General features: G+C 41.0%; 2 protein-coding genes across 3 annotated transcripts; one reads left to right on the top strand and one right to left on the bottom strand.

Moving 5' to 3' along the window:
* The first annotated feature begins 824 nt into the window (after positions 1-824).
* Positions 825-6,831, top strand: LOC117540077 (septin-5-like). Its single transcript, XM_034206516.1, has 11 exons — positions 825-960; positions 2,341-2,715; positions 2,998-3,094; positions 3,262-3,348; positions 3,597-3,720; positions 5,373-5,507; positions 5,591-5,708; positions 5,839-5,940; positions 6,029-6,125; positions 6,334-6,476; positions 6,752-6,831. Exons 2-11 carry the CDS (start codon positions 2,392-2,394, stop codon positions 6,806-6,808), a joined length of 1,284 nt encoding a protein of 427 aa, XP_034062407.1. The 5' UTR covers positions 825-960; positions 2,341-2,391; the 3' UTR covers positions 6,809-6,831.
* Positions 6,832-7,644: 813 nt separating this feature from the next.
* On the bottom strand, positions 7,645-23,990 carry mntb (MAX network transcriptional repressor b). 2 transcript variants are annotated; one of them, XM_034206514.1, is made up of 7 exons: positions 23,618-23,990; positions 20,375-20,776; positions 20,001-20,226; positions 19,870-19,911; positions 19,428-19,539; positions 14,152-14,344; positions 7,645-11,294 (listed from the first exon to the last, which is right to left on the bottom strand). In XM_034206514.1, exons 1-7 carry the CDS (start codon positions 23,688-23,690, stop codon positions 10,519-10,521), a joined length of 1,824 nt encoding a protein of 607 aa, XP_034062405.1. In that variant the 5' UTR covers positions 23,691-23,990; the 3' UTR covers positions 7,645-10,518. The 2 variants fall into 2 exon arrangements, with proteins under 2 accessions (XP_034062405.1, XP_034062404.1); XM_034206513.1 differs by having other exon boundaries at positions 19,428-19,548; positions 20,001-20,776; positions 23,618-23,986.
* Positions 23,991-27,369: the final 3,379 nt, after the last annotated feature.

Below are 27,369 nucleotides of genomic sequence, written 5' to 3'. Positions count from 1 at the left end.
AATCGTTTAATTTCGATTATGTTGCTTTCATAATCGTTGCAAGCCAAAATCGTAATTGCGATTAAAATACGATTAATTGAGCAGCCCTACTTTGTACTGTAAAATACACTGCTCTGTGCATTATGTATCTCAATGCCTTGTGTATTTTCTGTTTAAACGTTTTACACTTTGTCTGAAATACTGAGCTGTGAACATATAAAAGCACAACTGTAATTTAATAAAAAGAAATATATACTGATGTGAACGACCTTGGTAAAATGTTAAACAGAAACATCTGTAAACATGACAAAGGGCTAATCGAGGACTAACGGCACCTAGCCCGCCGTTACTTTTCAAAAATAAACTCAGCATTCAAGTGAACAGTTGAGAAGTTAATAAATAAGAGCGAGCTAAAAAGTTAACAGGGACAACATGGACAACCACGCTGAGGTGAAGTTTACGATTTATCCGAAGGTTCTTCCTATTGCATGTCGGAAAAAACAGTCCTAAAGTGGGTTAATTTAGCCTAGGGCCAAAGAGATGGAAACTAGCTTAAATGTCATAGGATTGGCGCAATGTTCATCAATATGAAAAAGTAGGTAGTAGCAGCTGTGTAATAATTATAATCCTTGTTACGTTTATTATTATTGTTTTTATTGTTATTGTTGTTATTATTATTGTTTATTATAAATTATTACTAGTAGTTGTAGCAGTAGCTTACCTGTTAGCATCCTGACCTGCCTGATTCACACCACCGGGCTGCTCCCTCTGGTACTACCACGTCAGAGCGGCTACACTGAGCGGGCTGCAGCCGGAGCTCAGCACACACACAAACACCACCACACACCATATGTCTCAACAACACATTGTATTAGTTCTTCTATAGTTTGGTATTTTTCGGCAACACTCACATTGTAGTGTAAGCCAGCAGCAACATGCAGCACATGTCGTCTCCGGTCAGGTTCCGCAGCACTAAGAAAGGTACGTCACCATTTATACACAACTAGGTTGCTTCACCGATTTATCAAAAATAACCGATGGTCTCTGCAACGTTGAATGCTCAGCTACATGATACATCAATAAAAGCAGCCTATAATGTTCCTGCAGAGATTTATATACGTGTTTGGCATTTATATTCATGGTTATCGTTAAGCAACTTAGGTTCATGGTTTGCCTTTGAAATGTAGTTGTTAGTAAGATAAGATGCTATGCATAAATAAGAATGTTTTTGTGTCCAACATGTTGTTAGAACTCTGTCAGTACACACCTGCCCGTCTGTGACAAACTATGAAAGACAATGTTGTTATACTCCAACAGTGTTCTGTCATGTCACCTTAAAATGTGTGCGGTTTGATTTAAAATGTTGTTTATTGATAGCAGGATTGGTACATTATGGACATTTGTTTACAGACATATGCATTGTTATTCTCATTGTCCAGTTTATACAACAATTCTCTATGTATTTGTATTTATTTTTTCCATTTATATTTGCTGTCCTTTGCTCAAAAAACAGCAACTTTCTCGGAAAAGGAGGTAGGACACACTTGTAGAATAGTTGTTAGTGATTGTGTTAATAGCTTGTGTGTGTGTGTTAAATAATTAAGTCTTCCACCCCCCACCTTGTCAGAGCATTAGAAGCTGGGCTAAGCCTGCTGCAAAGCTTTGTGGGTAATGAGAGCTGACAGGTAAAGGGACCAGATAAACCCTGATCAAGCCAGCAGCACTGTGTTGTTCTTTCTGCCATCTTCACACCGGGAAAATTAATTTCTTGTAAAGCAGGTGTGGAGGCTCTGCTGTCCTCCTATTTTCACGAAAACCAGTAGAGTCCCTCTGTGGGGAAATGAACTGTGACCCATCCAAAGCAGGTGTGGAGCGCTTGGTCAGTCATATGGCCCTGATATTTTTTTACCCACAAGCTATGTGTGCATAAGCAACACACTGAAAGATTTGCCCTAAAATCATGTGAAAAACCTACTCCTTCCTTCCTAGTGTTACCCAACCTCCCCACAATTGGCCCCTTGACAGATGGATGAAGGCCTCTAATGGGATATAATGGGATCACAAGCCAGGGCTAATTAGTGAAGAAAGGGTTGTCACTACAACAAAAGACACAATAATAATTACTTATTTTAAGTCACTTTATATACAATTGTAATCTAAATGTAATGTAATCTAGTGTATAACAATCATTACTGTAATTGCTTAGTTTGGACTCAAGATTAAATCATTTATTGGGCCATCATTTTTCCATGCAGATAGGAAATTAGAATCACAAGTGACTTACCATTGAGACTTAAGATAGTCCATATATAAAACCCTTAGTGTGTAACCTTAGTGTTGAACTGCTTCCCCCTGTCACAGTTGTCCAATCTGTCCATCGAGGACCAGGAGGACACTCAGTTTCCGTACGCCATGAGGGATCTGCCTCCCGTGTCTCAGCCTGGCGAACAGAACAAGACAGAAGACCACCATGAGGCAGACGGGAGCGGGACAGCACCGAACGGCAGACTCCCCAGCCTCCCCGGGACTCCCTCTCTGCCCCGTCCCATCCCCGTCTACGCTTCTGGATCCCCGACTGTCCCTCAAAGACCAATTCGTGTGAGAACTGACGCAGAGTTTCAGCCCCTGCAGCTGAGGAGGCAGTTCGCCTCTTATTCGTCCATGGAGCGTCCTCACAGCCCGGCCTCACGTCCTCACAGCCCATGGGGACGCTTTGATCCCTATGAATCTGCAGAGGTGTGTTTCGGAAGAGCCTTAGTTATATATGGTTTGTCATTCATTTCCAACGTCTGTACATGATTCTGAACTCATCCTACATTCTTCTTGCATCTATTTCTTTTTTAGAAAACCTTACATTTACCTTATCTTGAAAAACAGACTCAACCCTTAAAAGGACAGTTGTGTGCATAATCAATAAGACATTTTCCCATTATGCTTTGCAGTGCAGCTCAGACTTGTGAAGCTTTTGAGGATGCAAATCATATGCACATAAATACATGTTATGTTTTATTTCTATAGGATCAGGAAAAGGACTATGTTGGTTTTGCCACATTGCCCCACCAGGTTCAGAGGAAGACGGTGAAGAAAGGTTTCACATTCACCCTTATGGTGGCAGGTGAGTTAACCATTATTTGTTGATATATCTGATTAGTAGGAGTGTGGTCTTTTGTCATCTTGTTTTATGTGTGAAGAAGCATTTTATTTGTTGTTATAGTTGTGTTACTATATATGTTGAAGTAAGTTATTCAGAAGCATCAGAGTCATGGCTGTCTCTTCCCATAGGAGAATCTGGCCTCGGTAAATCCACACTTATCAACAGTTTGTTCCTCACGGACCTCTACAAAGACAGGAAGGTTCCCAATGCAGAAGGTGAGATGAGCCCAGGTTTTCTCCAAAGTAATATATTTTATTAATAAAAAAATAAGAATTGCATTTTAAATTAAAAAAAGTCCTTAATTCTAGGATAAATTGTAGGATCCATGTGGCTATTTACATGATGCCTATGTCATTTTTATACTGCTGCTACTACTCCTTTCTTACCCTGGGGGATGTGTGTGTGTGTCCGGCTTGTTGCCCATACACACATTTGATTACTTTGCACTTGTATATGTCTGCAGAACGGATCAATCAAACTGTGGGCATTCTCACACATACAGTTAGCATCGAAGAGAAAGGAATCAAATTGAGGCTCACCGTCATCGACACACCAGGGTTTGGAGACTCCATCAACGAGACAGGAAGGTGAGGTCATCAACATGCTTATCCTGCATATGTTCTCCTCCTTCATACTCATTGACAAAACATCTCAACAGATATAGTGTGATAATTAAATAAGTCAGTCATTAGAGTGTTAATAAACTCACAGGAAGCACACATCATGACTGAGGTCAAACAAAAGGAGACCTGGGTTGTGGTCAGATAGTCCAAAAATCAGCTCCTAACGTCTAACCCTATCGTCTATTCCTTGACCTCTGAGTGAAACGTCACGGGGTTAAGGGATAGTGGATAGGAGAATTCAAAAGGATTTAGGAGAAGAGACTGCGGTACTTTAGAGAATCCGAATGCACTTTCACTATCCGACGTGTTTATGATGCACCAGCGGACGTCATGAATGTGCGTCTGCTGCTTTGGGGAAACTATGGAAACTACAGTTTTCTATACAGCGGACTACAACATGGATGTTCAATAAGAACGAGGGACTACTGTAAACTCATCTAGAGACTCTGCACCGTGCTCTGATGCTGTTGCTTTATGCTTTATGAACGTGGACAACAGAGAAACATATTCTTCATCACCAAAGTTGGAATTGAAATAAAAAAGGAAAGTGAAACTTATGCTCGTCACCCTCTCCCTCCGGTCCACATTAATACAAATGATCCCAATACGTATGATTGTATGAACTATTAAAAGATCTTAAAATAAATACAAATGTATTTATTATAAACGTTAGTCCTTAACATCTATCACTGTGTACATCACCATTCAAACATCTTTTAAAAGTTGAACAAACCCCACACAGCTCAGTAAAGACTGTGAGATGTTGACTTTATTTGATCATTTCAGTAAAAACTAACGTTCATATTTCTCTTTTTGATTATAATACTGATGAACGTTCAAAACAAAGCACTTTGGCAACTTACCACATACGTTTTAAAAAGCTTAATAAGCACCGTAACTTTCATGATATCATTTCTCGGTCATAATCGGTTGTTTCCGTGAACGGCCGACTGTTGTGTGACGGCAAATGCTGCGGCTGCAAGGCATTGTGAGGAAGCATTTTCTCCTCTCCTTTCGTCAAGGGAGGTCCAGTGGTTCCTAAGCTAAAGGAGGTTATAAAGGAAGTTTGAAACCTCCTTTCCTATCATCTAGAGAATTCGAACGGCTCTTATCATGGCTGCCACTGAGGGACTTGCGGGTCATTTCACTCCTTTAGGAAGGTTCCTAAGCTAAATTGACTATTGGACTTCAGCCCAAAGGGAGGAAGGCAGCATATAAGTTCTCATTAAGTGAAGTAACCTGAGGGAGCAAGAGTTTCCAGGCAGGAGCGCTTGTTTTAACCTCCCTGCCCCATGTGTCTTCATGTGATTTAATTCTGGGGACTTTGATCAACCGTTTTCATATGAATACTATGTTACACCACTTGCTCTCAACACTAGCAGCATTTAATACAACATAAAATCAGGAACTACAGAATTACAGTGAGGTAACACCATTGGCAGGAAAATAAATATATACAAACTTTTACTTGGTATACAATACACCAACACAAATCAGATGGAAATGCATTCATGGAGGCACATGGAGATGTATAGAAAATCTAAAAGTTAAGTTTTATTTTGAACGCTAGGGTTGTTGTTGTTGTTTGACTGACAGAGATTGTTTGTTTGCATCAGCTGGAAGCCATTAGAGGATTATATCGACAAGCAGTTCGAACAGTACTTCAGAGATGAGAGCGGACTGAACAGAAGGAACATCCAGGACAACAGGGTCCACTGCTGCCTCTACTTCATCTCTCCATATGGCCACGGGTACGCTAACATCTTTTGACTTTTGCACATAAAAGATGTTTCTGCATGTGTGCATTGACACTTACATTACTGTTTTGTCTCAGTCTTAGACCTCTGGATGTGGCGTGTATGAAGGCCTTGCACAACAAAGTCAACATAGTCCCTGTAGTGGCCAAGGCAGACAGCTTGACCGAAGCAGAGGTCCAGAGAAAGAAGATGAAGGTATGAGATCATAAACACACACATCAGTCAGGGAGAGTTCACGTATTGAAGATATCTTTTTTTCAATTGTATTTCTGTCAATTTCTCTCTTTCATTCTCTAATCTCTCGTTATGTGTTCATGTACTGTAGATCAGAGAGCAGATTGAGCAGTTTGGGATCAACATCTATCAGTTTCCTGAGTGTGATTCAGATGAGGATGAAGACTTAAAAAAACAGGATCAATTACTCAAGGTTATTCAATTTACTTGAATTTCTCTCTTTAAAATTGAATGGCTCTTCAATGTTAAACAGTTCACTGTTGTGTGGCTTCTCCCTGCAGGACAGCATCCCGTTTGCAGTAATTGGGAGTAATGTTCAGGTGGAGAGTGACGGCCACAAGGTCAGAGGTCGAGTCTATCCCTGGGGTGTGGTAGAAGGTAACACACTCTCAATACTTTTATATTTGTTCAAATGTTTTACAGAGAAGTTTGTGTCTTCACTTTTTCTTTTGGTTAGCTCTTACAACAGCTTTGGACATTTGTTGGGCGTCACCTTGATTTTTGCATCATCTTTATGCATTTCTTTTAATCTGGTATGTATGAGAACATCAGTGTGATCTGGTAACACGTTGTCGTTTAATTTCAGTGGAGAACCCGGCTCACTCCGACTTCCTGCTGCTGAGGAACATGTTGGTGAAAACCCATATGCAGGACCTGAAAGACCAAACGGGCGAGACACACTATGAAAATTACAGAGCCCAGTGCATCTCAAATATGACGCGCATGGAGGTGGGTGGAGTCAGGTTTCACACCTACACAGTTTGATTGATGGAAATCTTTCGATGAGCCTACGATTCTCTCTAATGGCTTATTTTTTAGCATCCCTATGTTTACAAGTCTCGATTATTATTTACAATACACTAACCTGTTACAAGTTTGCGTCTAGGAGAGGGATTTGTTTTCAAGTCATTTTAAATATAAATTGATTTCTGAAAATATATATGTTATGTGATGATGGAGGTAGATGCTCAGGCAGCTCTTATTGATGTATTTGCGGGTTGTAGTGTCATGCATCAGGATCGCAGCGTGGCAGACTCCTCCCTGCCGCTGGCTGCAGCTGACACCTAGACGCAAAGGCTCATCGGTACGTTTCTCTTACTAACTCCTTCTTTCATTAATTTGGTTACAGAGGTCATAATCAACACTCACTCCCTTTACTTTACCTTCTGTAGCTGAGGAGGATGCAGGAGGTGCTGTAGAGAGTCCAGCAGCACATGAATCAAAGCCAGAGAGACGGTTTCTGAGCAACCAGGAACACAGAGGAAGCTCCGTTTCTGATGCATGAGGAGCAAAAAGAAGATGGAACTCATTTACATTAGGGTCCTTGTTTAATGGACTTACTTACCATCTTAAAGTGATGAAGGCTGGTATCATGGTCCTCCAGGATCACACAAACATTTCTGTGGGTCTCTGAAAAAAAGGTGCTATGGTTAAAAGGAGCCACCACTCCATAATCCCAACAACACACCCAGAGATCCAATTAGATGAATAAACATCAGTCAAAAAGCTAATTAGAAACAACCCTCAATGTAAAAAGGGTTGTGTTCAAGATGTTCAGGTCTCACTTCTTCCAAAGAGAGTTTTTCGGCTGCTTCACATTAATTATTACTTTTATTCTATTCATTTAATCAAATGCTTCTCTTGTAGTAACCTTGATAAGGATGTAAAGCTGCCATCTAGGGGACATTGTAGTGAGGTGATAGTTGGGTCTTAAATGTATAAACATTTTTCATATTATACTACTTTTGAATCAACTGTTTTTTTATGTTTTTTTATTTTTAATCTTTAGGTTTAGATGTTTTGTATGGACAAGTGAAACATTTCAATAAAAAAACATTCAAACTGCAGATGGTTTATGTTGTTAAAGGAGAAAATAAATAAATACAGGAGCAAGATGTGTTGTAAATGTAATAAGATTTATTAAGAATCTTTATTATTTAATCAGCAAAATTCTTCATCATTAATATGTTTTATCCATTATCATCATTGTTATCTTTAACAGTGGACAGTTAGATCTAAAAGGCAGCCCAAAGTGTACAGGCGATATATAACTTAAAACTTTCTCCATAGGGAAAACATGTTTTTATATTCATATATAATATCAATGTAGCATGAGGTCCAAGATCCTGCCCACGTTATACAGTATTGTACATGGTCCCAAAAAGAAACAAAAAACAAAACGTTTATACAAAAGAAACTTAAGCGGCAATCTACATGCAACAAAACCAAAAAGAAACAAGAATTTAAAATTTTAAGACACACACTCATATGCCAAAACGTGCAAACAATCACAAATTTACAAAACTTTCATACATACAAATATTACAAAACTCAAATATTAGACATTATGTTATCCAGAAAAGATCATATTTTTTTCTTTTTCTTATTTACTTTCTCCACTCATTGTCTCAGTCCATCTCACAAAATGGAAAACTTAAAAACTTTAAAAAATCCAATCATGACAGTAAATATTTGTCTCTTCCATTCGCTCATTGTGTTCGTGTTTTGCCGGAGTTGTCACAGTGTTCAGTAAAACTGAGTTAAGGCACACACGATAGCACCCAGACAGACTCATCCCATAAATCACCTCTGTGTAAAAAAATAGCTTGCTTGCTACACACGCACACACTCCATCATGCACGGGGCAAACTGCAGAACCAAAAACAGCCATGCTACAGGTACAGTAGGATAACTATAGTACAGGATATAAAACATATTGAATACAGTTACATATACAGACATAACACACAGACACAGCAGAGGACATACACTGATGGGAGATTTCATGGTGTGACATGTATAGGCTGGCAAGAAGGCTGTGAAGCCATTTTGAGTGTGTGCACATTAACATACATAGACATACGCAAAGACAAGTGGGTTTCAACACATTTTCTGGTCTGGAGCAGAAGATTTGGCTTTGTGTTCGCTATAATTTGATATACAAAAAGGGTCCTATTTCTGCCAAATTATCCTTCACAAAATGGCATTAAAGTGTAAACTCTTCTCACGCTTAAAGAGCTATTTCCAAATCTCTTCTGGAGCTTTCATCCACATCTCAACTCCTCCCAGCATTTTTGATTTAATCATGTGACCAAAGTCCCATACTGTATGTAATATAATGCAGTACACAACTCAGGATTTATTTTTTTACTTGAGTTAAGATGTGTTATGTTATAAAAGGCCAAGAGTTCTTTTAGACTCAACAGTCTCTTTGTTTTTACACATTTTAAAGCCTGTGCATTATCTTTGCATTGTGCCCCCATTGTGTTGTGTATGTGTGTGTGTGTGTATGTGTGTATGTGTGTGTGCGCATGTGTAGCATCAGTATGAGGCAGCAGGGGGAGCTGTTGCTTTAGAGTGAAGAGGATGAAAACCTGCGTAGCCCTGAATAGGATACCTGTCACTGAGTGTTTCGAGAGCAGTTGTAAGGTTTTTTTTCTCATCTTTGTCATGTATTTGTGACAATTTAGATTTTTGTTCAGCTTGATGTCCAGACAGTCTATTACAGGACTTGATTGGTTTACAAACATGCCATTTATTTATGGTCGAGCCTTTCTCTGTGGGACAAAAGTGGAATGTGCTATCTTTATACATATAACTGACGGCATTAGTCTGAAGTCTTTCTCAGACTTTATGACTGCTTATCTTTAACGTGTTGCTCTACCTTTAAATGTGTTGTTTGGTCGACTTCCTACAAGGAAATCAAATCTCCAATAACTAACAGGCAAAGGTCATGTTGTCTCTAGACTTCTCCACAAGGCCACTAAAACAGAGGCTTCTGTATGTTAAGCAAACCATGTTATCTATACCCTTCTTCTACCCTTTAAAGGGGACACTATTTTGACCAATTAGTATTGACCAGCAGTGCTTTAAAAAAATATTCACAGAGATTATTTTCTGGTTTGTACAAAATAAATCACCTCACAGTAATGCAGCCTAAACCAGGAAAATGCTTGTCCGATATTATGATATCCAACAGATAAGACAATATCGAGTCTCATATTACAATCTTTAAACATTCCACTGTTTTAGAGTCCTCCATAAAGAGAGCCAAAGGGGAAGTGGATAAAATAACTCCACTGTTGAATGGGACACTTGCTCACATGATCAGAAGCTGTCAGCTGAACAGAAATCACACATAAAGATGATTCAGTTGTTTCTTTTGGTCTTTCTCTTTGTAATTGCAGATCTGGCCATGTAATGTGGTGCACCTCATATTTGATCACACTTCTCTGTAATTCATTCGGATCAGCGAGATCCCTCCTCTGCTCTCAAACACATCAGTGACAGCTTTTCTCCAGGATGTCCCACGTGACGTCATGATTATATGAACACAAAAACAAGCGCATACTGTATCACCACGGCAACAACCTCACGACAAACAAATCCCTCTCTTTCGTGCGTTTTCCCTCGATGAGTGGATGAATGGTAAAGGTAAATCTTAGATGCCTGAGTGTGAGCTTATAATGTTAGTGCTTCTGGTGTAAAGGAAGTTCAAACAGAGTTCCTGTCTTTGCAGCGCAGACAAATGTCACAGTCTTATCTTCACAAACAATGGCCTCACCCACCGACTCTGCGTCAATGTTCACAAACGAACGAGCTGAGACTGAAATATCTCTGGAGATATTCGTCACACGTGGTCCAGACAAAACAATGTTTTCCTGGTGAATGTTTCGTCAGAGATTCTCTGCTAGTGATTATTGACAAGTGTGAAAATTCATCCGGAAGTTCAGTTCAGAATCTTTCCCACTTTTCTTTTTTTGTTCATCTTTCAGGCCAGTTTGAGCGTGCTGACAGGAAAGGTTGGGACTGTTACCATGGTGACAGGGTTGAGGACCGCAGCCTGACCAACCAGCTGGGGGTGGGGGGCCAGGACTGCTGTGGGTTTCCCTAGCGACGGGTGCCCCTGGCTGATGACGGCTGTGCTGTTCATCTGGGCTCCGTTAGTGTTAGCTTGAGGGTTAGCATGGACGTGGGGCAGGGTGTGATGGGTGAAGGTGTGGGTGATGTGTCCCATCATGGTGGGCTGGGAGACTGACACACCCTGGGGGTAGAGAGTCGGGAGGTGGGATTGCAGGTGAGCCAAGGGGTGGACGGTGATGTGTCCGATGGGCTGCGCAGATATTTGCTGGTGAGCACCTGGAGCGATTGTCTGAGGCATGGAGGACATGGAGGACATGGAGGACATGGGGCCGGGGGACGGGGCGATATGTGTTAGGTGCTTGAGATTCAACGGCAGGCCGTGATTGACAGCCTGGATGACTGACGGGTGGGAGATGGCAGCATGAGCGATGACGGTGGGCTGGAGCTGCTGGATGGGATGTGCGAGCTGTGGAGGGGGCGGGCCTGGCGCCGGTGCGATGGCTTGAGGGGGGGCGGAGGGGGAGGACGTGGTCAGGACCCCCAGAGGCAGGGTGGCGTGCTGGATGGACAGGTGAGAGGTGAGCAGCTGCTGGGCATGTATAACGGGAGATTTGGAGAGGGAGGGGGGAGCAGGAGGGGCCGGGTCATCATCGTCAATGTCCTGCTCAAAGTTGTCTTCTCCTTCTGTGGAACAGAGAGGAAACTGTTAGTCATCATGATCCAGCACAGCCCTCCACTTTGAAATATCATACACTGCAGTTTGTCAAATATTCACTGTACACATTTTTTTATGCTTTTTTTGCATATTTAAATACTTGCCTTTATTATCGTCTTTATGCATATTTAAATACTTGCCTTTATTATCGTCTTTATGCATATTTAAATACTTGTCTTTAGTCTGTATTTGTTTTTTCAATCGTTATATACATACACATATATATATATATATATATATATATATATATACACATACACACACACACACACACACATATATATATATACACACATATATATGTATATATATACATACATATATATATATATATATATATATATATATACATACATACATACATATATACATATATATATATACACACACATGTATATATATATATATATATATATATATATATATACATATACACACACACACATGTATATATATATATATATCACCTTCTCCTACTACTTATTTTCGCACCATAGAAAATTCCTCGTATGTGTAAACCTACCTGGAAAAGGCTTTATTGTCATATGCACAGTAGCTATATATATATATATAAATAAAAAGAAACAGAGCAGAAATAAAATAGTGCAAGATTATGTTGCAAGACCAATGTGCAGATGAAGTAAACTATATACATGTCAAAAAATAAAACACGCTAAATGTTGCAGAGAATGTTGTAAGTGACCAAGTAAATGCAGTGGTCTACATACATGTAACATTGAATAAGATAGTGCCATCTGTATGTGTTATATGTGCTTATTACATGGCTTAGTTGTATACTCGATTCTGATTGGTCAATTCAGAACACGTGACACATTGTTAATCCAGTAGTACAGCCCGCTGTCAAGGCTTTATTGACCGTTGTTAAGGACTATCACATCTGCAGAAAGAAGTCTGGTCGATTTAACTGTATACAGTTTGCTTTTCAAACTGTTTGCCTTTCAAACTGTTTGCCTGTCTTTAGTTTTCCGTTGTCTACCGTCTAAGAGCAACATGGAGGATTTAAATATTCATTTTAATATATTTGGAGAGCACAGTAATTTGGATGAATGGTTAGTGGCTGATGAGTCCCCAGTGAAGAAAAGAAAAAGACAAGAGAGACAAGAAAACAGCGGAGAAGCAACGGGGCAGAAACCCTCAACACGGAGCTGCGGTCCTTAATACGCAGCGGTCCAGACATAGACATCAAACGGCAAAACATATTCAGTTGCCAGTTACTTTGGCATTAGGGCAGGGATATCTAGATACTTTCCAAGGTTTGGCATTATGAATTGTGCTACTTTTAAAGCAAGCAACGATGTTGCAACGCCCCTCAGAGATATTTGATTAAAAAAACACAATGGTGCTCAGGAGGAGATTCAGGTGATAAGGTGTGGGGGGGGGGGGGGGTTACCTTGGTTGGTGATTGGCTAATGGTTACACAAGACAAAAAAACGTTATCACATCATAAAGTGGCCAAAATCTGATCAGCTCATTTTCAGACAGGTTTTTATATAAAAGGATCAGGAAAAAACGTGAATGAATATTTTTTCCTGAAACCTTCAGAATATTTATACACACAGGGTACACATGTGTATATAAAAGACATGAAACAGTGGATTTTGCATAATAGGTCCCCTTTAAATAATAAAGATGCACTGATTACATTTCAGTTCCGATACAGAGTACGTATCTGAAACCAGCGTTTTAATAATAAGCTGCCTCTTTGGATCATTATTTTATGCGTAATGGGTCATCAGGCAGAACATTACTTTCCTAACTTTGGCAAACTTAAAGTCAAAGCATTGAAAAATGTTAACTTAATTGAAGGGAAATTGTGCACCATAGACTTGGTAAACAAATCGTGGCAGGATGCTTCTTTAGGTGCTTTATTAAGTTGGTTGTGTTATAACTAGCATTGCTACGGCCAGCCCTCCAGGCATTAACTTTGCAGATATTGCAAGTAGTCGTAGAACTCGCTGGCAAAGCAAGCGTGAAATAACTCCAAAAAGCTGACATGTTTGTTGTAAGCTCCCTCAGCTGTGCAGTCTACCGGCATGCTGCTGACGTAGTATGTGCACGTGTAATGAAACTTAAGACATAAAAATGTAATATCATAAAATGGTCCTGTTGTCACTGCTAACCGATCCAGCTAGTCAGAATGAGTGTATTATCAGTAAATGTGTATGCACATAGGACTTCCCCCCGCACTGCTACCTGCACATTCCAATATATATATACACACTTAACCTTGTCCATATCTTTATATGTACATTCACCTCATCGGAGTTTAACTCACTAAATGTTGAATTGCTTTACTTTTATTGTTATTATCCCGGTGTTTATTCTCATGTGTGTTTCATTCTTGTTCTGTTCCTGCCATTACACCTGAATTTCCCTTCGGGGATCGTTAAAGTACCATCTTATCTTAATGTGTTATTGAAAAAGATTCCATTGCGACAAAGTCCCGAGGTAAACTGAAATTCAAATATAACTACCACTTACTCTTTTGGGCCTGCATATGCCTCTAGAAATAAAGCTTTATCTGTTAATTCACCTCTTGTGATCAGTTTTCAAAGTCAATCCATCAAAGTTTATTTACATAGGCCAATATCACAAATGTACGTTTGTCTGAGCTTTATGGTTTATACAGATTAAGAATATGACGCCCTCTGTCCTCTGCTCTGACCCTCACAAGGAAAAACTCCCAAAGAAACTCCACAGTTCATGGAGAAAGAAAATAGTGTGCAAACTAAAAAGCAAAAGTTAACAGAAAGGTATATAAGTTATGGATGAATGTGTGTGAGAAGTAGTCCGTCAGCGCTGTACCTGAGGCAGTGGACGTGGAGGCCTGGTCGTCCTCGGGCTGGATGGTCTGTCGCAGCACTCGGTCGATCTCCATGACGTCCATGCACTGACTGAGCTCGTTCTTCAGCTCGGCCAGCCGCTGCTGCGTCGAGATCTTCTCTCTGGCCAGACGCTCCATCTCGTGCTCGTACTCCTTCTCCTTACGCTTCAGAGTCTTCCAGAGAGACACAGAAAGCAGATGAGAAATGATCAAAAAATCACTCAAAGACACTTCAAATAGACAATCACGGTATAATAAAGAAACCGTGATAGGAACATGGTTGTAGAAACAAGCCTGTATTCAGCTGCAGTCTGAATAAACAAAGAAAGGCCAGACAATATCATCGACAATGGCTTTCATTATCATGCTAATTATTGTTATTGCTGAGTGATATTGATTTCCACAGAATTATTGACATTCATTGCTCTGAGTTTCTTATTAACAAAAAATACCGCCCTCAGTCATGTGGTTAGTTCTGATCAATACAACTTTGTTTTTTTCCCTTTGTATTATTAAGCTGCTGTTGATTAAGTTTGCAGAGGTAATAAAAGCTTGAGGGAATTAGAGGGATTATACCCCCTGAAATACTGAAACTGGGCACGAGTTATTAATATGAAAAAGAAGGAGGAAGAGGGAGTTTGCATTAATAGCTCACACAGGCAACAGCAAATTAACACGGAAAAGAGGAGAAGATCATAAAACAGGAAAGAGGGCGATTCAATTTTCAAAAACAGGAGGGGAAATGGAAGCCTGTTGAATCTGAGGCAAGCGTTACTACTAGAATAAAGTTTATGAAACGGTTAGGAAGCTAGTATTAATCTTAAATCATTCAAAGAACTGGCACTGTGACAGAAAAGGAATCTACTTTCTTTCTCTGTGCAGCCTTGGCCCCTCCCACATTTCTACCAGTTTGCACAATCCTGAAACAAAATGTTCCCTGTGCTCTGCACTTCATACAGCAACAGGAAGGCACGCATGCAAATTCAAGCATGTTCACACTGCTTTCATTGGTGTCATCAACCTAAGCTCCTCCCATTTCCTGGATATCACGCTTGTCTTTCCAAAAACAGGGTCAATTTGAGAATAAACATCCTTCCTTTTTCCATTTCCACAAATCACCTCAGTTCAAGATAATCCAACAATTCTGATATAGATTAATTACTGCAGCATGAACATTACAGTCACATAAGACTGAGGAAAAGTATGATTAGTGAGCTCAGACTTGTCACGTGTTTCTGTAGTTTTACAAAATAAACTAGGAAGACAAACACAGCAGGAAACGCAGAAAAGAAGACTAAACTGAAAGATTTGGGAAGAGCTTTTCCAGCTCCACCATGCCGTCTCTGTGACCGAGTTTCTGTGCGGGTCAGCTGACGCATGAACACCAAACAGTATGACGGGGGTAAGGACATTAACAGATTACTAGAGAGGAATGTGGGGGAGGAGGGAGAGGTAGAGGTACAGGGAGGAAAATGAGTAGGTGTAGAGGGGCATGGAGAGGGGGGGAAAAGGAAGGGGCGATGCTTTTAACCAGAAACAGAAACCTGGTTTTTGCTGTGTCCGGCTGGTTATGTCATTACTACAAGTCGTATAAGGGCAATTTGGGTGAAAATAACATTTATTTTTAGATGGAATATTACTCTCCTCCCCTTACCAAGTTATTTTTGTTTAAACTGCAATGGCCCAATAAGACAGTTGTTCATTTCAGTCAACTGAATATCAATCTTATTTAAATAGTCAACATATACAGTATATATATATTGAGAAAACATAGCGGAAACAGTTTCCTGTCCTACTGGCACAACCAAAAAGAGAAACAAAGTATGCAAATACAGGAGGGAGAGGATATCAAATAAGCACATGATTCTTCAACAGGACACTCACTACAGTGAACGAAGCCAGTTACTTTCAGCAGGCCTGCTTTCCTCACTGCTACCGGCCCCGTTTGCTACAGTAACCAATCCAGACAGCTCACCATCTCTCATCTAACACCACACCCATCTATGTGCTTTAAAGTTCAGGAGTGAAGAGGAGGTAGAAATTACTGCAAATCAGATCCAGAATTTGTAACATGTGTCCTATGTCAGTTATTCACAAGAATAAAAACACATTCAACTCATAAACTTACATGAGAAAAACTTGGAAAATCTGTGTTTTTCTGTCAGAGAACCACATCTTTATTTTGCATGGTGGGATCAACCGCATCACGCCCCAAAGGCCACCTCCTGCCGTGCATCATGCCTCAGGTAGATGAATCGATCAAATTCACATTCACACTGACATCTGAATATACCTCCACTTCAGAATATCCTTACTGACACACTTGCGGTCACACGGTCAACAGATGTTCTTTGAAACAGACATCCTATCTGAAGCCAGATACAGAGCAACCACCTCTGCTCCAGTGTGTGCACATGTGCATCCATGAACATCAATTCAAGGTCTACAAACCCAGACACCATTAAGGTTGCAGCAAATCACCAAGGAAACAGCTGTCACCCATAGCAGTTTCCTTGGCAACCTCCTCCATAAGGATTTGGCTGCTTGAGCAGCAGTTTGTAAAACAACATAAGGGGCCATCTAATTGGGTGGAGCAGAGAGGTAATCACATATAAGGAGAGCTGTGACTGGGTGGTTGCCCGTCTGATGCTCCAGCTCACTTCCAACCCCCCCGTCTGCACTTCCATCGCACACCCCCTCTCCTTGTACTCCCACATCCATCGCTCCCTCGACACCCTTCCCCCTCCTCCTCTGCTTCATCTATGCCTCTTTTATCGTTCATCTAAAGACACCATCTCTAGAACAAAAAGGTGAAAATGACCCAAGTCTGATGACATTTGGCTGATCACACACGCATCTGTGCCGACATGTGATCATCACTAGGTTGATGTATGAATGTATAAGGAGTAAAGGGAATCTCTTTAAGACCTGGAAGCTGACCTCAATCACCAATAACGATCTACAAAAATTACCAGAATATGATTGGTTTAATTATTTTCACACACACACCCTCACACTAGACAAACACGGAGGGGTGGACCACAGTGCTCTTGCCACCTGCCACCTGTTGCTATGGTTACCAAGTGACATACAGGAGTCACAGGTTGAGACGGACAGAGAAGAAGAGATTAAAGAGGTTAAGACAGACGAGGGTCAAAAGACAGAGAAAATGTCTGAATGCAGCTGTGGCAAAAATCTGTACCTATTCCACAGTTATAACCATGGTAACGCTGCTGCAGCCGGTACCTATCACCGTCTCTCTGCAGCCTCGAACGGTGACGTCACCGGGCTTGCAGTAGCCATGTGCTCAGATCTCACGTGGCACAGAGAGAGGGAGAGGCTGAGGTTTACATGAGGACAGGTACTGAGAGGGGAGGTGGGGGAAAGGGGGGAGTCGCTTGTCTAAATAAAACCAACTGATTATATTATCAGAGGAGACGGTGGAGGGGAAATATGCAAAGCACAGACAATCAGCTAAAAAATGTAGGCACTTTGGCCGCTATGTTAGTGACTCTACGTAGAATCAAATTGTATTGATTGCAAAAGTCTGTAGTCCAAATGTAAGATTCAGTCCCTGCACCCGGTCTTTTAACCCACAAAATACTAAACTAAAATGAACTAAATGCAGGCGGGCAGCATGTGAGAGAAATGTTTTTGTTTTATGAAGAAATCCGAAATGTAAAAAAGGTGTGTTTTTTGGTGATGCAGTGTTTTTAACATCTAAATCAGTGATATTGTAAAGCCTAATATTTTTTGTGTGAAAGCCTGTCTGGCACTGTGCATTCACCATGCCAGACTCTGGCACCCAGTGCAGCCAATGAAAACGTTTTGGGCTGGATTTGTGATTCATGAACAGAGAACACAGCTAACACCAGGATAAAAATGAAGTACTTTAAAGTGAGAGACTGTGCAGCAGCCTGCGTGTACCCTGCAGGATGCTGCAGGTTCATTTCACTTCCACACAAATAAGGCATCTTAGTTCACGTTTTTCACGTGTGACACATTTCTTCAAATGTAATGAAGTTGAAGGAGAGAAACAAACATTGGGTTTCACATAAACTGATAGTATTTTTAACATCATTATCTTGCTGAATCTTTAAAATACAGAAAATAGTAAAACGAAATAAATTCCCTCGAACCACAGGGAGCAAGTTTTGAATCTAAAATGTCCAATTTATAATCACAAAGAATACAGCAATAACAAGAACATCCATACATTGCAGTAGCAGATACTACATATTGACATCGATCATCATTACTGAGTTATCAAATTTGTTGTTGATTAACTTTCGGTCATTACATTAATGTCGACAAACTAATTGATTTATTGACTGAGTGACTCCTTACTACTACCGACAACAATTATGATGTTGGTATTTGTTTTTTCTTGTTTCCCTTTACTTAATATGGGAACTTCGAGCTAGTTGGGCAGTATGTCAAAAACCCTCATCAGCTCATGTCAAAGACAAACCCCTGCATGTCGCTAAAGGATGTCTTGTTTTGTCTTTTCCACAGACCCTCCTTTGCATATGTTCCACTCAAATCATGAAGCCTTTAATCACAAAAAACGAACCACTAAATCCATCTGCAAATCATGTCAATGCAGAATCCTCCCTCGTCTACTTTTAAGACTGAAAAATGTGGCTCTTCAGGCTACACAGATCCCTCCACCTCACCGCCCCCAGCAACACAATTCCAATTATTTACACAACTACAATATGCCACAAATCTTTCCCCACAAATGTCCCACTTTGATCCTTTACAATGTGTTCATTATTGGGACAATCAGTTCCTTTTCTGTTATATACTTGGAAGACAATACATGACTACAGGATGGAGTTACAAAACTTCCACTGGACAATAATCTCACTGAAATGCTTATTATGCAAAATGATGTTCTCAAGAAAAGCAAAGTCCATGTGTAAAGTCTTACATTGTAAAAACTCAGGAACACAGGATTTATTCTCTGCTTTCTTCTAGTCTCATTTACCATATCACAGTCACAAGAGACTAAAAACACAAAGGTGTTAATAGCTATGAAACCGGTATTGTTGACCAATTACACTGACCAAAGCCTGTGCTCTCCACAGAGCATAACCAATCAATTAAATACCAGAGAAAGAAACAAGAAGAAAGAAACAATAGGATGAAAAACAAGAAGTCAGTGCTACCTACAAATATTTAAAGTACAGCACCAGTATGTTAAGGCAATAGCCTCACCATGCTGGAAAAGCAAGAACATGTTTTGAAACTCTACCTGTATGTAACGCAAAGCGCTGCGGAGAACGCTGAGGTTGGAGGTTTTCTTCTCGTCAACATTTGGAACGTTCTTCTTCAGGGTCTCGAAACAATCTTTGAGGTGCGCTCGCCTGAAGGGCCAAGAGTCAGAAACGAGAAAGGGTCAAACTTATGCTACGTGTGTCTTTAGCTTACTGTCTTGGAGAATATTCACCAGTCATTAGTAAGTCCATCATTTGCACAAGAGATTAACCACGTTTTAGTTATTTAAGGAGACCTCATGATCCAAAAGTTGCACGTTTGAGAAGGATTCAGTTGAGGAAATGCTATGTGTTTGGCTGCTAACATTTTATATAACTTTGTGAGTATGTAGTGGTCAAGGTAAAAAAAACAGGGCTTCTTTTCATAATGTCATGTTGATTTGAGACTAACTAAACTATGAGAAGTTTAATATGACAAACCTGTTCTTCTCCAGTTTGTTATGCACCTCTCTGGTCCCAGCTCTGAAAACACAAAATAAAATATTTTTAAATAAAAAGGTTTAACCAACCAACACACTTAAATCAACTTTACCAGACACACACAGACTTACCCCCCTGGTCTCCTCTTCCCTTCCAGCCCCCTCAGGTCGTCCAGTACTCCGTTAGACCGTGGCTGAGATGAAGGTGGAGATTGATGGGGAACCAGTGCATGTTGAGAGCCGGAGCCATTAGTGCTGATGGAGGTTGTGTACTGAATCTGAATCTGAGGTTGTGATTGGCTGGGCTGAGCACCAATCATCTGCGGACTACTCTCTATCTTTATCAGGGGACTAGATTCTACCTTTATCAGGGGACTAGATTCTACCTTTATCAGGGGACAAGTCTCTACCTTAATCAGGGGACTCGTCTCTACCTTTATCAGAGGACTGGTCTCTACCTTTATCAGAGGACTGGTCTCTACCTTTAACTGTAGACTAGTCTCTACTTTTATGTGGGGGGGGGCACAACAGGTGAGGAGAGGTGGGATGGGGATGATGATGATGATGATGATGATGCTGCTGCTGCTGCTGCTGTGGAGGAAAGGAAAGGTTCTTGGCTGGTGGCGAGCCATTGAGCGACGTTGCAATCTGCGCTGTGAAATTAATGGGCGGGGCCGAGTGTGTGGTAGTGACAACTGGGACCATTGGTATGACTGTGATGGGGACTTGAGTAGATGGGAGAGAGGGGGGTGGGAGTGCAGGGTGGTGATACGGCTGTTGGCGGTGAGTGTCATTTCCCCAAGTAACGTGATTGGCTCTAATTGGCTGAGACAACGAGGTCACAAGTTCCACGCGCATAGACTCCGCCTCCCTGTTGATGAGCTGCTTCTCTTTGCGCTGCTCCTCCTCTGTGGAAAGCAGGAAATAGAGAAGCAGAAAGATAAGTGAGCAGTGGGGGATAATGGATAACACCAAAAAATGTAGGGAGGATAAGAGGATAAGAGTGGACGAGAGTCAAATGTACATAAGGGGCAGACCAATTGAAAGAAGTTTTAGATATTAGTGACACCCTATATATCAATATAAGGTCCAATAGGCACGACACAATAAATGTATTCGTCACTTGTTAGCTCACATCCTGGTTTATTGAACAATCTTCTCAATGGAGCAATGTCTGCATCTCTAATGCTGTTACGTGCATCACCTCTACTTTTCACTTAGTTAACATATGTTGTTTGCCATTAAGAACAGTCCTGTGGTTGAACCAGTATGGGAAACCTACTCTTGGTTCAGATGATAGATAAACTGGACTATTGCCTTAACAAAAGAGATGCAAAGACACACGCAAATCATTTTAAAAACTTGTAATTTGTCAACCTAAATCCAACAAATGATTAAAGTTTCCTTCAGGTACTTTTTAAATTGTTGTGCTACAAATCACTTATTCAGAGAAGATGTCACTTTGGTGTTGTATTCATCCCAACACTACGTGCACTACTCTACACAAAAATAATGATGTCATCATCACAGATTCTTATTGTGCGGAGGGGAACATAATCACAGAAATCATGTCTGCATCCGTTTCCTGACTGGAAAGAGACCCCCCCCCCCCCACCCATCCGTGAATTGACCGTTTCCTCACCGAGCAGCTGAGTTACGTCAGGACCATCATGACCACATGAAGCATCACTGAATTGCAAACAGAAACACACCAACAAAATGTTTTGAATCACATCGTGGGACAGGAATGTTCCCACGCTGTGCTTATGTAAAGTATGCAGATGCAAACACACACACCGTAAGTGTTAAGTGAGCAGTTATTGCAAACTGTACCGGGAAGACTCAAAGCAATGTGGAAAGCCCTCTGTTTCCATGGAAACAGCCACATTAGACAGAGAAGATCCCAGGGATTCCTCTGACATGCAACACACAGCTCAGCCATTATCAAAGAAAATAGAAACACCACATCCCAACAGTGCTGGCTGCCTGTTAAGTAACACTTTTGTTTCTTCTCCACATGAAACTGCAGCCCCTGATGATGCAATGTTCCCTCAGAAGAGTGCACTTCAGGACGGCCTGTACAGGTTAATGCGATGACGTGCAATACAAACTATGTTGCTCCACTAATGGAATAGTGTGTTCCCTTATACTTAATGTACCAAAAGTAAGAGTACTCATTCTGCAGATTGTTGATAACATGTGTTTTGATTATAATGATTGATGCATTAATGTGTTACCAAAGCTGGTAAAGGTGCAGCTCGTTTTAATTGCTGCAGGGTAGCTTGTGAATGTGATGTCAGATTATATTTCCATAATACAAATCTACAAAGTAACTAGGTATTAAATACATGTAGTGGAGTAAAAGTACACCATATACCTTTGAATTGTAGTGTGGTAAAAGTACAAAGTAGCATAAACTGCAAATACTCAAGTACAAGTTACTCAAAGATTTTACTTGAGTAAATGTACTTAGTAACTTTACACCATTGCTGACGGCACATGTTGCTTGAGATTTTGTAGTACAACCTACATGCCATGCTGAATATTGTTAAGTGCACGTGGGGGTAAATTACGTAACTTCTGGCTGGGTTGCGATGGGGGTGAGCAGGAAGGCTGCCCTACTTAGCCCCCTTTCTCTCTCTGACCCGCCACTGTCAGTACACTGAATGGGTAGGGCGGGGACGATGAGTGTGTGTGTGTGTGTGTGTGTGTGTGTGTGTGTGTGTGTGTGTGTGTGTGTGTGTGTGTGTGTGTATCCTAGGAGGGGGGGGCGGGCAGTGTGCACGTGGTCGTTGTGGGCGGATTCTAGCACGCGGTAGGGTAAGTATGCGGGGGGAGGGGGTTGAGTTGTCTGACACGTCATCATAGGGGAGAAACCATAGGGAGAAACACAAAAAGCAACTCTGCTCGTCTAGCTTTTTACTAAGTCACTTATTATTATGTCGATTGACAACTCGCATGTGTGTGTAATAACTGTTTGGAAACATGAACACAAATGTTAATGCTGGCGTGCAGAAATACAAAAAGGGAAGGGTGAGTGTGCGAGGGCCCGCCCAAGTGTGTGTCATAAGATAGCTCAGCAATGTCAGGGTATTATGTAAAGACACCGCCCTGCCGGTGCTCGATGGACAAAACGGGGGCAAATACATTTTGCAGGGGCTCTATTAACAAATATGTGACGCTCTGGTGTAAAGCTTCGATGAAGAGAATCACTCCATTTGAAATATATTAAAAAACCTATGTGTTTTTAGCTTAAGTGAAGTATACTGCACACTCTACAGTTGTACATGTTGTATCTTTAGAACAAAGATACAACATGTAAATGGATCGGTTACTGACAGGAACTCCTCTGCTAAGCCCCATCACACTCTCACACACATACACGCACACAGATGTATAGTGAGTCACTACAGTGTTGAAACTGTCACACACACACACACACCAAGTGCGCGTAAAGTAGTTCCGAGACAACTTTGACTTGTTTCCGCATTAAGGTGAGACAAATGTGTGCAACAATTAATGAGTCGGGGACAGCAGAGAGTTTGCAGAGACTACAGTCGTCTTTTTTTGGCATGAACCCAGATAAACACAAACTACAAACGCGTGCGTTCATCATAGGCGGGTCTGATGAAAATGCAAGCCCAGTCGCTGATAGTAACGGGATACGATCCCCCCAAAAGGCAGTTTCGGCTGTGTTATTTGTCCTTATGTAGGTTCAGCACCATGCACCAGTCTGCTCTTGGACTCACCACGTGTGATCTGTTGTTGTTGGGCTTGCCATTCCAGATATCTGGCCGCCTCCAAAAGTGTATCGATGCTCATTGCGCGTAAAACCCTCTCGGCAGGCGACCCGGTGGCCCGGGACGGAAGGAGGAAAAAGACCGAGGAGGGGCGGGCAGTTTCCTGGTAAGAAGCGCCGTATGCACGGTTCACACCCGCAGGCCCGAGATCCCCGTGCCCAGTGATTCTCCTGAGAGCAAACGGTCGATTTTTAATCCGACCGAACGGAAAGTAGATCCACGCATACGTAAAAAAATTGGATTGCAACAAGATGGCGATGCGAGCACGGGAATACACACAACAAGGCGAGTCGTGTTCTCGTTAAGGTCCGCCCACCGGATTCCTGCCCCGCCCTGTTACTACGGCCGCACGCAAAACCCGGTGACCGCATCACTCCATCCTGCTCCGCGGTGTTGTCAGCAGTCAAAAGTTATACCTACCAAACGGGTGGGAGAATTACTCGGCTTCTTTACTTGAGTACAAGTACCAATACATTACTGTTCAAGTGCTTCAGTCTCGCATTCAAACTCGTACTTAATTAAAAGTACAAAAGTATCAGAAAATGTACTTAAAGTATAAAAAGTACAATAAATAATTGTACATTTCTAGATAATATTGTGGCATCAAGTAGCATTTTACTGTTGTAGACAAACACAATTCTGATCAAATAGTTCTAAATAATTTGACTCATTTGTGACTTAATGAATCCATTAGTTTATTATATTTGGAAATGCATTTCGTAAAAAATACCTAAAGCTGTTAAATAAAGGTAGTGGAGTTAAATAAGATGATTTCCCTTTTAAATGTAGTGAAGTATAAATAAGTAAAAAGTAGCATGAAATGGAAATACTCAAGCAAAGTACCTCAACATTTTTACTGAAGTACAGTAGCCTACTTGAGTAAATGTACTTAGTTCCTTCCCACCCCTGCTCCCAAATGTTACTGTTTAATTACTCATAGAGAAAAACGTGCACAGTGTCCTACTCTCCTGGCTCTGTGTGAACCGGTGTGAACCGATAAGGTGAAGTCCCGTCCAGGTCATGAATCCGCCATGTTTTCCTTCTCGCCGCTGGCCCGCAGCGCATGAAGAACAATCAGGTGCCAGCCAGCCAATCAGCGCTCAGAACAACAAGGCATGGTGCTGGTCCACATGGGCGCCCGCCCGGCCCGAGCGCGGCTCATTTGCATGGCGAGAGCGTGACTGGCCACCCTGCTGTCTCGGGATCAGACCTGTCAATCACAGCAGGAGGGGCGGGGTTTACTACTGTCTTGGTGTAAAACCTAGCACAACATACAAATGATGATTAACTTGACAACAGAGGTGGGAGAAGTACTCTGATCTTGTACTTAAGTAAAAGTATAAGTAGCAGAGTGTAGGAAAAGTCTGTTACAAGTAAAAGTCCTGCAATCAGAATGTGACTCAAGAAAAAAGACAAAAGTGTTAGCATCAAAATATACTTAAAGTGCCACAAGTAGACGTAGTCATTATGCAGATTGGCCCATTTCAGAATAATGTATATCATATGTTTTGATTATAATTATTGATGCATTAATTAGGGTTATCAAAGCCAGAAAGGTGCAGCTAGTTGTTATAACTTAGTGTGCTGCAGGGTAGCTTGTGGATTTTACTCCAGGGGTAAAACAAGTATTTCATTGTTGATTATATTTCACATCATTAATCTAAATCTGAAAAGTAATTAAAGGTATTAAATAAATGGAGTGGAGTGGAAGTACAAAGTTAATTGTCAACTTGTTAAAGTATGATAAATATTTGCAGATTTCTTTTTTATTTCCCACTCACACCCACTGTTTATGTCACACTCACTGAGATAATGATATGCATCACAAGGATGTCATTATCCCCATATGGTGTGGTTGTATGGTGCATGTTGGTCTAATTTTTAAGTTGCACATTTAGTATTGTTTGCTGTGAGTAATGTTGGCTGTGACACAGGATACGATGCAACAGCAGTGCTCACATATGCAATATATCTCCCTCAGGGGAAAACTAAATCGTATTGCAGTGTTATGATGAATGTTTGGTGTTTCAGTGTTTTATTTGTATTGTACTGTACACAGATGCATGTATGGAGAGTATGTGTTGTTGCATGGTAACAGACTTTGATTGGACATGAATCAGTGTTCTATATCCTTTGCCACATCACAGGGTCTGCACCAATCAAAACAGCAGCTCAGGGGTATCAAAGAGCTGCCTCCAACGCGACATGTGCTCTGCCTGCACATACAAACCAGTACCCTCCAGACTGTCAAGCCAGAAAGGAGCTTGTAAGATTTGTATGAAAAAAAGAAGAACAAATCCAACTCAAGATAATCGTAAAAATGCATGTGTGTCACTTTGCAACAGGCTGTATAGAAGGATGCAATACAGAAAATGAATCAGGTGAAAAAAGGGGGAGGAGAAAAAGGAAGAGCTAGCTGATGCACATGGTAAGCACATGAGCTGCATGAAAAAGGTCCATAGGGATGTTATGCATAATATACAGAGGAAAAAGAGGAGGAGGGGGAGGGGACCGCATGGAGAGACTGGGCTGACCCAGTTAGAAGTGCTGCATCACTAGTGGATCTACAGAGGAGAGATAAAAAGGAAGCAATGCAACACAAGACACTTTAAACAGAGAAAGTGAGCACATATCAGACAGACTTAGCAATGAGTGTGTGGAGTCACAGGCATGATGGAGGGAGAATGAAAAAACAAAACCTTAACTGTTTGGTTTTGAAATAAAGATATGAACATGAGGATTTGTTGCTTCTTTGATGCATGTGCAAAACATACAATGAAAAGTGTGCCTCTCACAAAGAGGCAGATCATAAACTACAATAAAGTTGGTAACTTCCAATCACCTCTTTCTTTGGTCTACATCCTTGAAATGTGAACTTTTAAAATATTTATAAATGATCAGATCTTACATAAATTCTGGTGTTGAACATTTGGGACAAAATAATTGTTCTTGCCTAAATTACAACCCTAGTCCAATACTTAAGAGTCAAATAGAAATGTCATCACATTAACGAGGTTATTCATTATTGTGAAGACATAGTGAAATGACGAATGAAGGTTTATTATATTTTCCATGACATCCATGTGTCCACTCCACACAGTGCAGGAAGCAGCAGGTTTTGTCCTTATAGGGACATGTACCTCTCACACAGGCTGCCACTAGAGGGCGCCACATCCTGTAACACACCTCGCCCAAACCTCCCCATCATCCTCCTCAGGCTTTCCAGGGATTAAAACGCTAGTCACGTAAACTATAGTGGGACTCACGTAAAATATACTAGGATGACATACAAACCTACATATTAACGCAGAGCCTGCATATATATTTTCCTTGGTCTGCACTAGGCTACTTGTAGCTGGTTGCATATATGCTAATTAGGAAATTCCAGCCTGCAGTATAAAATAGTTCAATCCTCTCTGAGAGGATCAATGCTGCTGCGTCTTACAGACAGACCTGCTGTATAAACTGACCTTGAAACCTCTAAACACCTTCATATCATGCCAGTTTATCAGAATCAATGCTGGCTTGTATCTCTCTGCTGCTTCTCTCACGTTATCTCTTTGCTAAACATCTGTATCAATAACAGTTTTGTTAGATGGAGAGAAATGGGTGACCTAGATACAAGATAAATTAGAGCTTCTTCTTTTTCCCCCTTTTTCATTTTTATAGCTTGCATGAGGGGAAAGCATGTGCCAGGCATG

This window comes from Gymnodraco acuticeps, unplaced genomic scaffold (assembly GCF_902827175.1).
Source record: "Gymnodraco acuticeps unplaced genomic scaffold, fGymAcu1.1, whole genome shotgun sequence".
Taxonomy (NCBI): domain Eukaryota; kingdom Metazoa; phylum Chordata; class Actinopteri; order Perciformes; family Bathydraconidae; genus Gymnodraco; species Gymnodraco acuticeps.
Note: the sequence above shows the minus strand (reverse complement) of the source record. Positions and strands in the feature narration are given on the sequence as shown.

What these genes read in the sequence shown, in the direction of transcription:
- LOC117540077 (XM_034206516.1), top strand. Translation starts at nt 2,392, where the DNA reads ATGAGGGATCTGCCTCCCGTGTCTCAGCCTGGCGAACAGAACAAGACA. An exon ending in TCCAGAGAAAGAAGATGAAG is followed by an intron (nt 5,709 to 5,838) that starts GTATGAGATCAT and finishes CATGTACTGTAG; the next exon opens with ATCAGAGAGCAGATTGAGCA. An exon ending in AACAGGATCAATTACTCAAG is followed by an intron (nt 5,941 to 6,028) that starts GTTATTCAATTT and finishes TTCTCCCTGCAG; the next exon opens with GACAGCATCCCGTTTGCAGT.
- mntb (XM_034206514.1), bottom strand. Translation starts at nt 23,690, where the DNA reads ATGAGCATCGATACACTTTTGGAGGCGGCCAGATATCTGGAATGGCAA. An exon ending in ACAACAACAGATCACACGTG is followed by an intron (nt 20,777 to 23,617) that starts GTGAGTCCAAGA and finishes TGCTTTCCACAG; the next exon opens with AGGAGGAGCAGCGCAAAGAG. An exon ending in CTCCACGTCCACTGCCTCAG is followed by an intron (nt 11,295 to 14,151) that starts GTACAGCGCTGA and finishes TCTGTTCCACAG; the next exon opens with AAGGAGAAGACAACTTTGAG.